This window comes from Sinocyclocheilus anshuiensis, unplaced genomic scaffold, assembly GCF_001515605.1.
Source record: "Sinocyclocheilus anshuiensis isolate Anshui unplaced genomic scaffold, SAMN03320099.WGS_v1.1 scaffold229, whole genome shotgun sequence".
NCBI lineage: Eukaryota > Metazoa > Chordata > Actinopteri > Cypriniformes > Cyprinidae > Sinocyclocheilus > Sinocyclocheilus anshuiensis.
In genome coordinates, this window is record NW_015537957.1 from 584,313 (window position 1) to 599,449 (window position 15,137).

Here is a 15,137-nt window from a genome sequence, read left to right on the forward strand (position 1 = left end):
TATATATATATATATATATATATATACATGCATACATACAGTCAAGTCGTCACCTTTATTTATATAGAGCTTTTAACAATACAGATTGTGTTAAAGCAGCTTTACAGTATTAAATAGGAAAATAGTGTCAATAATGCAATAAATACAATACAATAAACAAGAGACAAAAAAAAAAAAACATTCTTTAATAATTTCAGGGGATTTAAAAAAAAAAAAAGGTACAAAATCTTACCCGTCTTAAAAGGAAAGAGACTCATACATAGGTTTTATACAATTCCCCAAGGGGTTGATTATCTTTGGATAAGTGTTTTAAAGATTCCAAGTATTATTATTTTTCTGCATTCATTTTTATAACAATTTAAAGAGAGTTTACTGTTATTCCACTTACATTTGTGGATATGATATTTACCCATTGTAATAATAATGTTTAACATCATCAATGACATCTTTTTTTGGAAAGACCATCTGCATAATAAACCAAAACCTGAAACAACTTTAGTGATGGAAGATCAGTATTGATATCAATATTTAGCCAGCTGTAAAGATCCTGCCAGAACTGCAATGTGACTGGACAAAGAAAATGGTTTCAGTGCTCGTCTAAACAAAAAGCACAAGGATCTACCTCAAAACTGAATCTTTTCCCTAAAATCTCGGCAGCTGGATATACGCATTATTAATAATCAAATATCCTTCATTTTAGTTAGAATTGGCCATTTGCAGAATTTGTTTTCAAATATTTCATTTTCAAAATGTTTTCTTTTTGAAGGTGTATTGAAATCTGAAAATAACTTACATTTTAATACATTCCCTACTTTGTTCTAACATCTTTTTTCCCCAATATAGTCTATACTTCGCCAATCTTCAACTCAGGCAATTTAACAGATACATTTGAATACGTAAGGCTGTTTTGTATTAATTGTTTTAAAGGAGGGATGGCTTTACACAAAGTATTACATTCTCTAAAAGAACATTGTATCTCCAATTTCTCCATGAATGAGTTATGTTGAATAATTTGACCAGTTTCATCTAACAGATCTACAACATTTAAAAAATAATAATAATAATAATTCATACCACTCTTGTGTGAATACTGTCTTTCTATTTATTGTGATGGTTCTGCTACTCCACAAAGTAGAACCATGCAGTGTACAATTTTGGCTACAAAATCTGTTTGTGGAATTTTGAAAGCGGTTGTTGTTGCGCATGCGCAGGCCGCGTGACGGTATTCCCGGAAGTGTGTCGCTCTCTGGCGCCGCCGCCGCCGCTCCCTCCTCATCGCGCCATTGAGAAGTTAGGGAAGCGTTCTCTAACCTATTGCCTCGCCGTAGCCGCAGGTCCACGGTAAGTTTACACAACAGAAACACCACGAAGATCTCAAATAACGCGTACAGAAATTATCCTACAGCCTTTTCGCTGGCGTTGACATTTTTTTTCCCTGTAGTTTTGCATCTTTTGTAGCTCGTTAACGTTAGCCACGGCAGGTTGACACGAGACAGCAAGTTGATACATGCATTTCCTGCTCCGTCAATTACATTCAGTCCTTTATAAAGATGATCAATGAAAAATTATGGATGGATGTAATTTCAAGGCTGGGACTGGAGGGCATTGCGTCTCCAGTATTAATTTGAGCACATCCTGGCCAGCCCAGTTTTGTCTGAATTGATCATCAGGCGTTGTCTGAAAGCCTATGGCGGAACATCAGTCAACGATCATTTCTAAGTGTGGGATTTTGCCTTTTTGAGTCTTCTAGTGATTAAACTATGAGATTGTGTTTCATTAAAGTGTGCACATTTCGACAGCATGGTTTCTGATCTCTGTGCATGGGGAAAGTTGACCCTCATTTGAAATCATCCGACAAGCAAGACTTGTCCGTAAAATAACCAATGAATTGGTGTAAAACAGGTCATATGTATCTTATGTGTAGCTGGTCATACACGGAAACTGTGTTGTGACTTTAGATCTTGACCTGAGAAGAAAGGGCCAAGAAGTCGGAAGCAATTTCTGAACTTGTATTTTCTGCTGTTCACACAATCGACTGATTCATTGCATGAATTCAGAGTCTAACGGAAAGCATATTGTACTTTTTTGTATTATTATTAAACTTCCTGCTGCTGGAAATGATGTTCGATTAGCTTGCTAGCATGCGGAGGAACTTCCTGGATCAAAGCTGCAAGTTTTGCAACATAATAATTGCTTATTGCATGCTTTTTGATCATTTGCTGTATCTATATATGTTTTTATTGGGCATAAACGCTTTGGTTGTAAAACATATTAATAACGTTAGGGGGGAAAAATAGCTGTCTTGATGCAGTTTTATGAGGTAATCACCCATCATAATGATTTTCTTTTTTGCTTTCCTGTGTAAATTCCGGTTAATTTAATTTTGCCTGGCACCGGCTGTTAAATCTACCTTGACGGAGAGCGAGGCGGAGATTAACGCAGTGTTTGCCTGAGCACAGATTGAATGTTAGCAAGTATTTACATAACCATTTCTCGTGTTCTCGAAGAGCGTCCTGACTTGATTAACAAAAGAAGTCCACTGCTGAAAAAAAAAATCAAGGCTAATTTCCTTCCTGTGTAGTGTGAGTGGCGCGATGTATTTTCTAGTTCCTTCTTTCTGATTCGAATTTACGATTCCTACTAGGGAGAAATGGCTCATGAATATTAACTACGTAAGACGACGTTCGCCCTGTAAGTCTAGCTGATTGGCTGAAAGCGGAAACAGTTAGCGAATAAGCGAAGTGTACTATAATGAAGGCTTGGCTTGCGTATGTTAATTAGGTCGCGTGATTGACCGCATCCGGAAGGTTTCAAAGGTACGTCGGCAGGGCGTAATTAATATTCATGAGCTAAGCCGTCGCCATAGTATCCGTAATTTCGGCCATCGTGAGTTCGTCAGGGCGGTGTCTGCAGTGTTTAAACTTTGTCCTTAAGTGTACAGAGCAGCCATTTGCGTTATTATTGTACAATATTTGTTTCAAAGGTTACATCGTGAATATGTAGTTTGCTTCACATACAGTATTTAAAGTTAAAAGGACAAGTTGTCAATATTTGATAACAATGCACATGTTGCTGTAATAATGTGTTGTCTGTACTTTATTGTAAGTTTTTCGTTTGCGTTAAAGTTAGACTTAAAAATATGACTAGGTGTTTAATGGGTGCACCTGTCCAACAACATGTTTTTATTGTCATAAAAGTAAGAGAAGTGTGAAATACTGCTGTGATACGTTTCTTTGCAGCTAAAGAGTGAGGGTGGTGGCGGCTCTGTCCTATATACTTGACCACAATTCAGTATTTCAGCTCTAGTAGGGGAAACTGAAGGCAAAGCAGGTTGCCAGTGAATTTATGTCGAACACTGAGAACGTCTGTGTATGTGCTTTTGCATGGCTTATGTCCAAATTTAGTCTACCTTCCTATAGGAACTGCAGTGTTTTTGATGAATTTTGATGAAACCGGGATATGTAAAGCAAAAACAAACATGTTCTCTTAGTGTGTTTTGTTCATGTCATTGTCTCAATTGTGTAGTTCAGCCGATTGAATGAATGAATAATAGATTTAGATTTCCTTTATGTAGTCTTTCAGGCTGATACAGCAGCAGTGAGACGGCCATCAAAGAGCTGTGATGAGAAGCCACATAAAGGTCAGGCCTGGTGGGTCATCACTGATATGACCAACTCTGTAAGTGCTCCCGCGGGCGCTCGAGGCTTTTGTTGACCCCAGTCAAGGTAGAAGCTACGGCTTATTTTAGGGTTTTATTTTTAGCCTTTTGATGATTTTTTTAGTACAGGCAGGCCTAAATCTATTTCTGTGTTTGCCCTGAAACAGCTTGAAACGGTGCTTTTATTTCTTCAATCAGAGAAACATGTCAATCATGTCAACAACAACAAAACCTTCTAGCCAAATCGATTAAAAATGTTTAATATTTGGCCTAAAATTGTTAAAAATAACACTGTTGTTCACTGAATCAGCTTAAGTAAAACTATTTAGTCATATTTGTTATGGACCAGTATTACAGTACACGGTACTAAACCGCAATATTTACCTGCATATCCTTCTGCTGAGTCATTTTAATATTTAAGAAGCTGAAACTTTGTGGAAAGGCAAGCTCAATTTTACACTTAGCACTAGGGCTGGGTTTTGACACAAATTTCACGATTCGATTCGATTCTCATTCACAAGCTTGCGATTCGATTACCGATTCGATTCAATATCGATTATTTTGGATATATATCAGGTACAGTACATGCCAAAGTTTTTCCAAGGAAAAAAATCTCACAACTAATGCTGTAAAATATACATGAGAGTCAGTTGGTACATTACTATAATATTGAAGGTTAAAATGGATTGATTTGTTAAAATTACACCTAATGAAGTTTTTAAAATAATAAAGTTACAATTACATAATAATATTTCTACTTCAATTCGTTTTTTTAATATAAACGTAATGGTGGATGTCATAAAAACTTATATTAAACATTGAAGAACAGTAAAATTTATAATGAATATGTTGTTTGGTGCATATATTTAGCAAAATGCCCTCTCTACAGTTTATTTTTCTATATGATTAATGAGTTTATGGTCACCGAATATGGTTTCTGAGGTAAATGTGATGTTACATGAATTGTTTACAAGCCGTTATATTTAGTGGTCGACCGATATATCGCCAAGGCCAATATATCGGCCGATATTTGGCACTTTGCAAATATCGGCATCGACCGATAAGATTTTCTGTTTGGCCGATGCGTTCGTGGCGGGACTTTTATTTTGACGGCGGCAGCACCTGAATGCACAGTGCTCACATTCTCCCTCTTGTTCGCCGTCGTCGTTAACAGTTCTGTCTAATACGGATAGAAGTCTGTCTAATAATCAGATAGGATGTCAAACAAAGGAATTAAAATGTATACAAAAAAGTATTATAATGATTGCTTTTATATTGTTAGTAATAGAAAGGCAAACATTATAATACTTTCTCGTTTGCCATCAGCATTCAGCAAATACGCATTTACATAATTTAAACAAATCTTTGAATGACTAATGAACATCTAATTTCAAAAACCTTGCAAACTTAGTCGGATCCAGCTGTGAGATCTTATGAAGTGTTCAGCTTCATTGAAACGTGCGATCGACAAACTTTAAACTCGTGATTTCAAATTATGCTGCGCTTTATGCATTTGCCCACTGTCATATTCATGTCATTTTCACTGTGTGTTGTATGTAAAATGAGAGTTACCATGGCTTTATTTGAAAAAATATGATTCCCAATGCACACAAACTTCCCAGAATACTGAGTGCCCTGTTGGTTACAGTGTTTACTTCCTTTTTAATTATATTTTTATTAAATATTTGTTTATTTGTGAAAAATACTTTGTCATTTAAAGTATAAGCATGTTTATTTTACACATTTATTTTTTAATCCATTTTCAAATGATTTCAAATTTCTTAAATGTGAAATAAAATTATATCGGCTTTATATCGGCCATCGGCCAACCTGCTTTCCAAGATATCGGCATCGGCTGCCAAAAAAACCAATATCGGTCAACCACTAAATCTGAGACTTTGTTTCATATTAAAAGTACCAAAGCACAATGCTTATTGCGATATATTGGATGGGAAGTGCCCTTCAATGTTCCGTCCATTAACTGAAAACAGGCTAGACTAATCAATTCTTGGGATTTAAGAATCGATATCATTCCGTAAAAATGAGAATCGATTAATATCGAGATATCGATATTTTTTTACCCAGCCCTACTTGCCACTGTAAAATGTGTGAAATTCATAATGCTAATGCAAATATGTGTTGCACTTGCTGTAAGGAGTTGTATAGTGGGCATTAGCGTAAGCAACAGTTTGAGGAAAATCTTGAAAAGCAAGTTTGTTGTACAATGTTAAGCATGTGGACTGGGAAAGTATTTCGCAGTGCTTTTTCCTGGAATTTACATTCGTGTTTGCATACTTGCATGTATTTATACCTCTGTACGTTTATTGGGGGGTGCTATACCGGTTTAAGTGGAAAATCAGTACAACATTTTCAACCATCTCGTTCATACACGTTTGCACATATTAAATGAGACTGTCTTAAAAGTTAGGCTCCAATTTCTAAACTGCTTTTTATTAACTAAAAAGTTAATAAAAGCACATTAAGCTGTGAAAACTTAAGATAAAGAAATACTTGTGAAAGTATAAACTTTTAAATTCAATGATATATAATATTATTAGGGCTGCACGATTAATCGCATGCGATATTTAACGCGCACTAAATATTATATTAAAATATATATAGTGCGAGTCTTGATTTTATGCCAACTTTAAACCACTGATTGTAAAATAAATTTTACATTCGTAATCTGCTTTATCATTTTGTTTTATTACTGACTTTTTACTTGTCTTCAGTAACTTGTTTTTCTACATTTGTTAGCTTCATAGTAATTTTTACTGTGGTTTCGATAATTTTTTGCGGTTATCTAAAATTTTGGATTTGTAACAACTTTATTTCAAGCCAAAAATAATTACATCATATGTTGTAACTATAAAATAAAATGACATTTATATATTACAAATTACATAATTAAGGACATATTGCCTATCCCTAACATCTATCTTTCAAAGCCTTTTCAATTAGCAAATGTGAAGTTTAATTTGATCATAGTGAGTAGTATTCTGGTCACATGATCTTGACATGTAATGGTAATAAATGCTAACCTAAGTTATTTGGAAGAGATCTAGCACAGGATGTTGAAGAAACAGGAAGTTGAAAGAAGACAAAGAAGCATCACCACTAGCATGATTTTGTTTTGTGGCGTAGTTCATGTGTCATATTTATTGTAGTTTTGTATGTTAAACGGGGTTACCACCGCTACTGTTTGTCCTAGTATGTTCATGACAAGAGCCAGAGCTGGGAGGGGCTTCTTGAAGTGTGATCTATTCCTGTCTCCTCTCTTCTCATTTCTTCAAGGACCTCTGTCTTTTCTCAAGCTTTCTGCAGCATTAGGTATTTGGACACAAATGCAGCCCAGTGTTTGGAATCCCACTGCTCTCCCCGACCTTCGCCTGAACAAAAGACGGCCCTTAGGGATCTCAACTTTCAACATCCCCCCCCCACCCACTTTAAATCCGTCTCTTGCTCCATGTCTGTTTTCAGTAGAGCCAATCCCTAACTGAAAGTCAGCACTGCTGACCCTCCACTGATGCAGGCTGTGGTATTGATTGTGGAGTATGAGGCTCATGGCTGTTGCTAGGGAAGTCTCGTCACAATCTGGCCAAACCATAATCTCCCCCCTGAGTGAGGCTTGATGGGCCTGAAGGCACCTGCCCAACACAGCATTGACCTGCTTTCACTTTCTTCCACTGCCTGGTACTCTACACTTCTCACCACATCCTTTAATAGCTTCTATTCAAACATAAATTGGATTTCTGAAGTTCTACCTCATCAAGTTGTCAGCATGTCAAAGCTTTTACTTTCAAATCGGCGTTAAATGGAAATTGTGAACATCTTTACCTCCTTTTTGTTATGTATAGCTGAATTAAACAGCTTCTCAAAACAAAGAAGAAAACGTTTGGTGGGACTTGATTTTGTCCATTGATTGGATCATTGATTTGTTGTTAATTGCTGTGATCATTTCAGGTTGCTAGAGGGGAAGGATTGAAACTGAGATACTGTTAGTAGGGAAGCTAGCTACTAGAGATCGACCGATATATCGATTTACCGATATTTTTCCCGGTATTTAAACATTTTACAATAATCGGATATCGGTTTTGTAATATCGGATTCACCGATAAATGCCGCCATCTTGTGGATGTTTTGAGAATTGCAGCGCGTCTGAGGGGAAACAAGACAACAACAACGGGGAAGTCGTGGCCTAATGGTTAGAGAGTCGGACTCGTAACCCAAAGGTTGCAGGTTCGAGTCTCGTACTGGCAGGGATTGTAGGTGGGGGGAGTGAATGTACTGCGCTCTCTCCCACCTTCAATACCACGACTGAGGTGCCCTTGAGCAAGGCACCGAACCCCCAACTGCTCCCCGGGCGCCACAGCAAAAATGGCTGCCCACTGCTCCGGGTGTGTGTTCACGGTGTGTGTGTGTTCACTGCTGTGTGTGTGCACTTTGGATGGGTTAAATGCAGAGCACTAATTCCAAGTACGGGTCACCATACTTGGCCACATGTCACGTCACTCACTTTCACAACGGCGTGCACAGGTACTTGATTTACTGTAGTTAGTAAACTTTATTTAACATAACAGCCATTATTGCACAAATTAGATGTATTACATAAATGCCTGATATGCAGTTTATGCAGCTTGGCTCGAAGAAATGGAGACAAACTCACGGAGTCACGTAAGATAATCCGTCAAGTCCTGTCCCAATAAAGACGTAACTTTGCGTGAATAAAATAATATGCAGCCATGAATAGGCGCATGTTGGAAATAAAAGTGCTGAATTTAATCCGCTCTCTGTTGTCTATATGCTCATCGTCTCATGTAGTCAGAGTCAAGTAGGCTAAAATAATCCGTCAAGTCCTCTCCCAATAAAGGCGTAACTTTGCATTAATTAAATAATACAGCCATGAATGAGAGCATGTTGGAAATAAAAGCGCTGAATTTAATTCTCTCTCTGTTGTCTATGCTCATCATTAGACTCGTGAAGCCACTTTCATATTGCTGTTCACTCAGCAGGTTGATGCTCAGGAAATGCTCCAGCACGGCTACCGCGTGTAACTTTTAACAAGATTCACTTGTTTAAAACACCCTAAATTGTATAAACATTTACTATATAAACATTATTTCGCTAATAAACATCTAAATATATACAACTCTATAGAAATTAATTATTTATTATCTCCACGAGCGATCGCAAATTGAGTATAGTTCTGTGTAAATGCATAGATAAACTGCGCTGTCAGCAGGCATTTCATAATCTGGAATGACAAATACATTATTAGTAATTCTGATATAACATGCCAGTTGAGAAATGCAATAAATACGATGTTTTGTATGTTATATTTCAATAGTCCAGAGAATATTATTCAATGAATTAACATTATCCAGTGAATTATTCATGCAAATAATTGGTATCGCTAACGGTTATAAAATATCAATATCGGTCGATCACTACTAGCTAGCTACCTTAAAATTGCGTATCTTTTGAGGTAACTTAAAGGCAGGGTAGGTGATTTGGTTTTTTGTTATGCTGGTTGAAAGTCTCTTTACATCCTGGTAGCAGTCACTAAGGCTGCGTTTACACGACAACGATGTAGTCAAAAACAGAAAAGTTTTTCCCTTGCGTTTTAAAAAAGTTTCACGTATACACAACAACTTTTTCAAAACGATTCGCGTTTACACATATCCGTGAAAACGGCCAAAACCGCTGTATTACGTATGCCAGGCCAGTAGTTGGCGCTGTCACCTTGTTAGTAAACAGTACCTGTAGGGAAGTGACGCTGAAAACGTTGTCGTGTAAACGGCCCCTAAGTTAAGTGGTCTAAATGTATTTAGGTCATCTGTGGAAGGCACAGGACCATAAAATGTTCGTCCAATCATATTTTTTGGTCCGAACATTACGATAGGCTGTCCTGCAATCCCACGTATGTATTTGCATACCTCCGCACACCCTGTTTGCACAGACATGATGCATCATAAGCGCGTTCATTACGCTACTGCAGACCGAGCGAGAATGAAAGGCATTATTATTGTAATATTATGCGCTTTGTACTGTAACGTTTTCTCACCGGTGAATGAGACATGAGGTAATCTGACAGCGGTGCATTCAACCCTCCACCAACGTCGTCTCTTGTGTTACTGGTTATCCTTTGAGCACGTTCATGTGTTTTGCGGGAGATGTGGCTTTGGAGAGTGATTTGCAGGGAGGGGGGGATCTTATGCTTTCAAAGCTAGCTTGCTATTGCTAGCCCCTCCAAAAATCGGCTACCCTACCTTTAACAGGGCATTTACATAACACCGTTTACAACTAAAAGCAAAACACTTTTAATGAATTTTGGCCACTCTTTTACATGACAACAGCGTTTTATGGACCTCAAAACGTAAATTTTTGAAAATCGGTTTCAAAGTGCAAATTTTCTTACCAATAGACTTTGAAATTGCAAATGTTGAAAATGGTAATTTGTGAATATGCGCATGTGTGTTACGTGTTCAGTATGTGTGCATGCGTGTAGTGTTTCTTTACAAAGTCACATCGACAACTACTGGCGTGCATAATAGAGCGTTTTTAGTCATTTTCATGGATCCATGCGAATAGGGATTGTTTTGACAACACTGTTGTCTGTACATGAAACATTTGTAAAAATCCAAGGAAAAATTTTTTTAGTACATTGCTGTCATGTAGCTAAACATTCAATAACAGAGTTCATTGTTGTCTCAGAAGGCAGCTGCCTACTTAAGAAGAGTGACCAAAGGCCAATTGAAGAAGAATGGAATGTTTACAGCAGTATTCCCTTAGTTCCAGGGAGAGGCAAGGTTCCTCTGTTTATATTGGAATTTTCCAGACTATTCTCAGAATACGTCATTTTGGACATGTGTTAAGACCCCAAGAAATCCAAAATAAGAATTTGGGTGGCTTTAAGTGCTTCCTGAAACTGAACACTAAACAACCTTTGGTGGATCATATTTACCATTAAACTATCTGTCTCTTCTGGGAAAACTGAAGATATTGATGAGTCATGTTGCATTTATGGGCGTATCCTATCAAATGCTCCCTATAATGGGAATGTACCACCATCTTAACACCAACTAGCAATAAAATGTAGAAAATAATGGTTCGTCTGGCTGTAATGAGGCTACTGGCTGCTAAAGACATGCCCCACCCCGGCTTCCTGTTTTAATAGGAAATACATCAGCATAGGAAAAGAGCCATTTCATTGGGTTTTATTTACAAGATGATCAGTTCTGTGCAGCTCGACTTACCCTGCTGTCATTGTACAACCTCTTTAACCATGTTCAGTGTAGAATTTAGTGTTATGTTAAGTTCAGATCATTCCAGTTGCCCAGGAACATTATCATTCAGTGCTGTGGTGTGTGTCAGAGTGTTTCTTTACTGACTCATCCTCTCTCTAATTAAGTTCAGTCTTCTTGGGTTCGGGCCAAACAGAGTAAGTGCTTGTGTGGTGCTCTGTTTCCCACAGTTCCTTCATTGTGCCGAACTGGACACATGACCCTACGGTGGAGATAATTGTTGTTCTTGCACATTGTGGCTGTTCAGGCTCACTTCAGCTTCCTTTAAGACTGACATTAACACTGTAAAGCTTCTTTGTTTGTTTGTCCCTTTGGATTTTCTTCCCATATTGTCTTGCCATCTGTCTGTGAGCATGCTGCACAAAGTTCAGTTGAATTTTTTCCAATGATTTTGGTCACAGTGTTGTGGCGGCCGCATGATATGTAACTGTTGTGATCGGATTTGGGGTTAAGTGGGACAGGAACTCATTTTCTGTGCAGTTGCTCACATGCAACCCAATAGTGCACCTACGAGGAGCTCTGCAAAACTGTGTCTTTGGATGTTTTCAGCCAACAAGACCTTTCCACAGATCAGTGGATTCAGCTGCTGAATGTTGCCAGACCATCTTGCTCATTGAGTCGATTGCACATCTCGTTTTTAGCAGTTTTCTGCCCATAAATAAATGCTGCTCTGTGCTTTCATATTGCATACAATCTTCATGTTGGTTAATTATGTATTTAATTAACTCGCTTGTGAGTTCATGGTTTGAATCGATCCGTGAATTGTTAAAATACATGTGAACGATTTAGTGATTTTGTTTTCAGTTATGTCCAGTTCTAAGTGATTTAATAAACGGTCATAATCTGAATAATAAAGTGTCCTTTCATCAAAGCAAACCGCAGAACAACCAATTTTGTCGAGTGGTTCTGTAATTTGTCATTAAAAAAAAAACATTCAAAAACAGTTTGACGTGTTTCGCCAAGCAGTGATTGCTTTCAGTGTACTCTCATTATAAAATAATTTCATTATTGTTTATTTAATTCTAACAAGTAAGTTTTTGTTAAAAACTAACCAAAATTAAAAATAATTAGTTTATAATTTTTGCACAGGAGAGTCTTGGTGTTATTTCCAAATAAAAGGAAATATATTGGTATTGGTTTTGGCTATCGGCCAAAATATCAGCATTAGAACTGTCAAAATGGCTGAAAAACTAAATTAGAATTTTGTACTTAAATATTATCAAAATTCGAATTCTATTTGAATTTTAAATGCATAATTTCAGTTAGGGTGAAGAAAAGCTTTTGGCTTCTCTTCCGAGGCCACAAGAGGGCGCATCGAGCAAAATATTACTAATCCACGTTTCTTCAAAACATAAGATAAAATGACTATCTGTGAAAAAAAGTGCATAATGTTTAAAATAATGTTTATAAACCAATTATAAATAATTAAGTTGCTTAAACTACTATAAACAAAACAGTATCATGTATGTATGCATAGTTTAATACAAATGGCGGAAAGCCAATCACACAGAGTTCATTTTTTCATTTAAACACATGAGATGCAGTGGGATGGGGAAAAAACCCACAATAAAGTCTCGATTAGGCCTGGGCGATAAAACGGTATCGATATTTATCGACGGGCTCAATACGGGGAAGATCTTGATTAGGTTAAAACCGAAATCAAGCTATTCACACAGAACGCATATTCAGCGCATTTTCAAGACGGACAAGTACGACTGCTGCATTCACGTCTCACACAAGAGATGTAGACAGCCATGCAAAGTTAAAACAGTTTAAACTTTTAGAAAACACGTCGCACATTTTTGTGGAGGTTTTTTCCTTTTCACTGCATCTCATATGTTTTTAAAGGCAATCTGTGATGGGCGATTCGGCTCTTTGTATTAAGCAATGCATAAATACGTGATGCTGTTTTTTTCATAATTGTTTATGCAATTTACGAAATTATATTTTGTTTTTATGAGTTCTTTTAGACGTAATGCACATTTTTTTTATAGACGGTTACTTCCTTGCGTTGACAATTTAATGTGCTGCATTATTTTGCTCATTGCGCCCTCCTGTGGCCTTGGGAGACAAGCCAAAAGTTTCCTTAAAACCTATTTAATCTGCATATAAAACATTAGAAATTAGATATTTGTTTAATTTTAATTTTGTTTTTGACTGTTAAAACTAAAATATTTGTTGTTTGTCTCAATAAATTGAGTGAATTTAAAAATACAGTGGTTAAATGTAAAAAAAAAATTATATTGCTCGGTTTTAAAAAAAGGTTATAAGAAATGTCAATAATTATCGATACCGAACGATATGAAACATTATATCGTTGATACATTTTTTAGCTATATCGCCCAGCCCTAGTCTTGATATCCATTTTTTTTCCAAAGTTAAACTTGCATTCATTTTACATGGCTTTCTAAACTGGACTCCACGCAACTCCTGTACTACTTTCTATTGGGAATGAACAACTTCTGGACTGTCAAAGTTAATGAAAAGTTGGCTTAAATGTTTCAAATGAAGAGCCAATGGATCATTTTTTTTTAGTCTGGGCCTTGTCAACAGAGTGAAAAATAGTCATGTCTGGAAGGTCGGATCAGACCTGCTGTTTAATTAACACGAGTGCTCTCCTTAGCTACAGTTTCCTGGCTGTAAGATCGCCTTGCATATCAATAATAATATCCAGAAGGCTTCTGCTTTAGCATTAGAGTAGTTTACTTTGACACTTATAAAGGATATAGTTACCACAGTACTTTATCATGTAGGCCTATGACTTTTTGCCAGTTGTTTGTACACCTAAAAAGACCTATTTTCCAACACAGTTTTGTGTCCGTACTTGAAGGAGCTCAGCCAAGTTACTGCACTTGAGATGAATGGCACTGTTAATGGATAGTTCTCTGTTACAGACCTCATAGTATTGAACAGCCTTGCTTTCTTCTTCATCAAATTAATTATAGCATCTACATTGCAGGTCCATTTCCAGTCGCACTATCAATGCAGAATCAAATTAACTTCACAGGTCTTTGCTGTACTCAGTGTGAACCTGAGGATAACCGAGTCTCTTGAGGAGACTGATTAGGTTTGTCAGGTAAATCCTCTTTACCTGGCGCCGTTTGACATCCCTTGGTCAGTAACAAGCCTAATCTCAGGCTTTGTAACCCCTAGACTAACATGTTAGTCTTGCTCAGGCTTCCCTGCTGATATTAGTTCTGGATAATCCCTAATTAGAGTGAATTTAGCTCAGCCGGGCAGAAATGAATGGAGAAGTGGGTGGTGCCAATGTCAAATTCAAGCCGTTTTCACCGTTGAGTGCTTGAACTGGCTGTGACAGCTCGCTCTGCTTTGTTTTCAACAACCTGTTGTTGTTTCCCTTGGATATGCTGCCCATGTTTAGGCAATAATTGTTACAACCATGTTAAATGGCTAGTCCATCACACTCAGCTGTGTGAGATTACCCTGCACTCCCTTGTGTGTATTAACATTGAGACGACTGCCAAATGGCTAATGGTGTTTGTACTGGTTTACTCTGGCAGCTGAAGTGATGTAATCTGGGCATGAATGCGTTTCGCTGAACTGCACTTGCTGCAGGGACCTTGTTTTCATGTTTTACTGATTCTTCAGCAGAAACAGATTGTACTTCGTCTGTCTTAATTAACTTTTGCCAGTTCCAGAAGGGACATGAGCTGCTTTTTTTATTACACACTGGTGCTTTTCTGTTCTGCTTCCCTCAAATTAAAAATGTAAAATTACGAGCAACGAATCTATAAATTGTAATATCACAAATGCATTTTGAATCGAAAATTTGAATCATCTTGCAACCAGATCAGAATCAGAAAGAGCTTTATTGCCAAGTATGTTTGCACATACAAGGAATTTGTTATAGTGTCACAAGCTTCCAGTACACGGAGACAACAACAACACACAGATAATAAAAATTAGATATGAATAAAATACACATGCATGAATATAAACCACAAAAAAAAAAAAAAAAATTGTATGTACAGGTGTGCTATAGATGGAATTGGGCACCACCATCTCTCAGGACTACAAAATCTTATTGGGTTTCGTTGTTGGTCAGTAACGAGCCTAATCTAATCTCAGGTTACAGTGCTAACCATGATGGTGAGTGGGGGGAGTGCAGGGGGGTTCCTCCTGAAGTCCACGATCATCTCCACAGTTTTGAGGGT

The 15,137-nt window shown here is 37.3% G+C and overlaps 1 protein-coding gene across 2 annotated transcripts in view; it reads left to right on the forward strand.

Annotated features, from left to right (window-relative positions):
- The first annotated feature begins 1,209 nt into the window (after positions 1-1,209).
- The window catches only part of LOC107665665 (rho GDP-dissociation inhibitor 1-like), a 34,236-nt gene continuing 20,308 nt past the window's right edge, over positions 1,210-15,137 (forward strand). Inside the window, exon 1 of one of the 2 annotated variants that reach the window (XM_016456652.1) lies at positions 1,210-1,341. Coding sequence is in view for 1 of the 2 variants with exons in the window: in XM_016456646.1 (XP_016312132.1) it covers positions 3,667-3,678 (12 nt within the window). In the remaining variant the exon portion in view is untranslated. Of the gene's footprint in view, positions 1,342-3,606; positions 3,679-15,137 lie in introns of those variants that run through there. The other variant, XM_016456646.1, reaches the window with a different exon arrangement.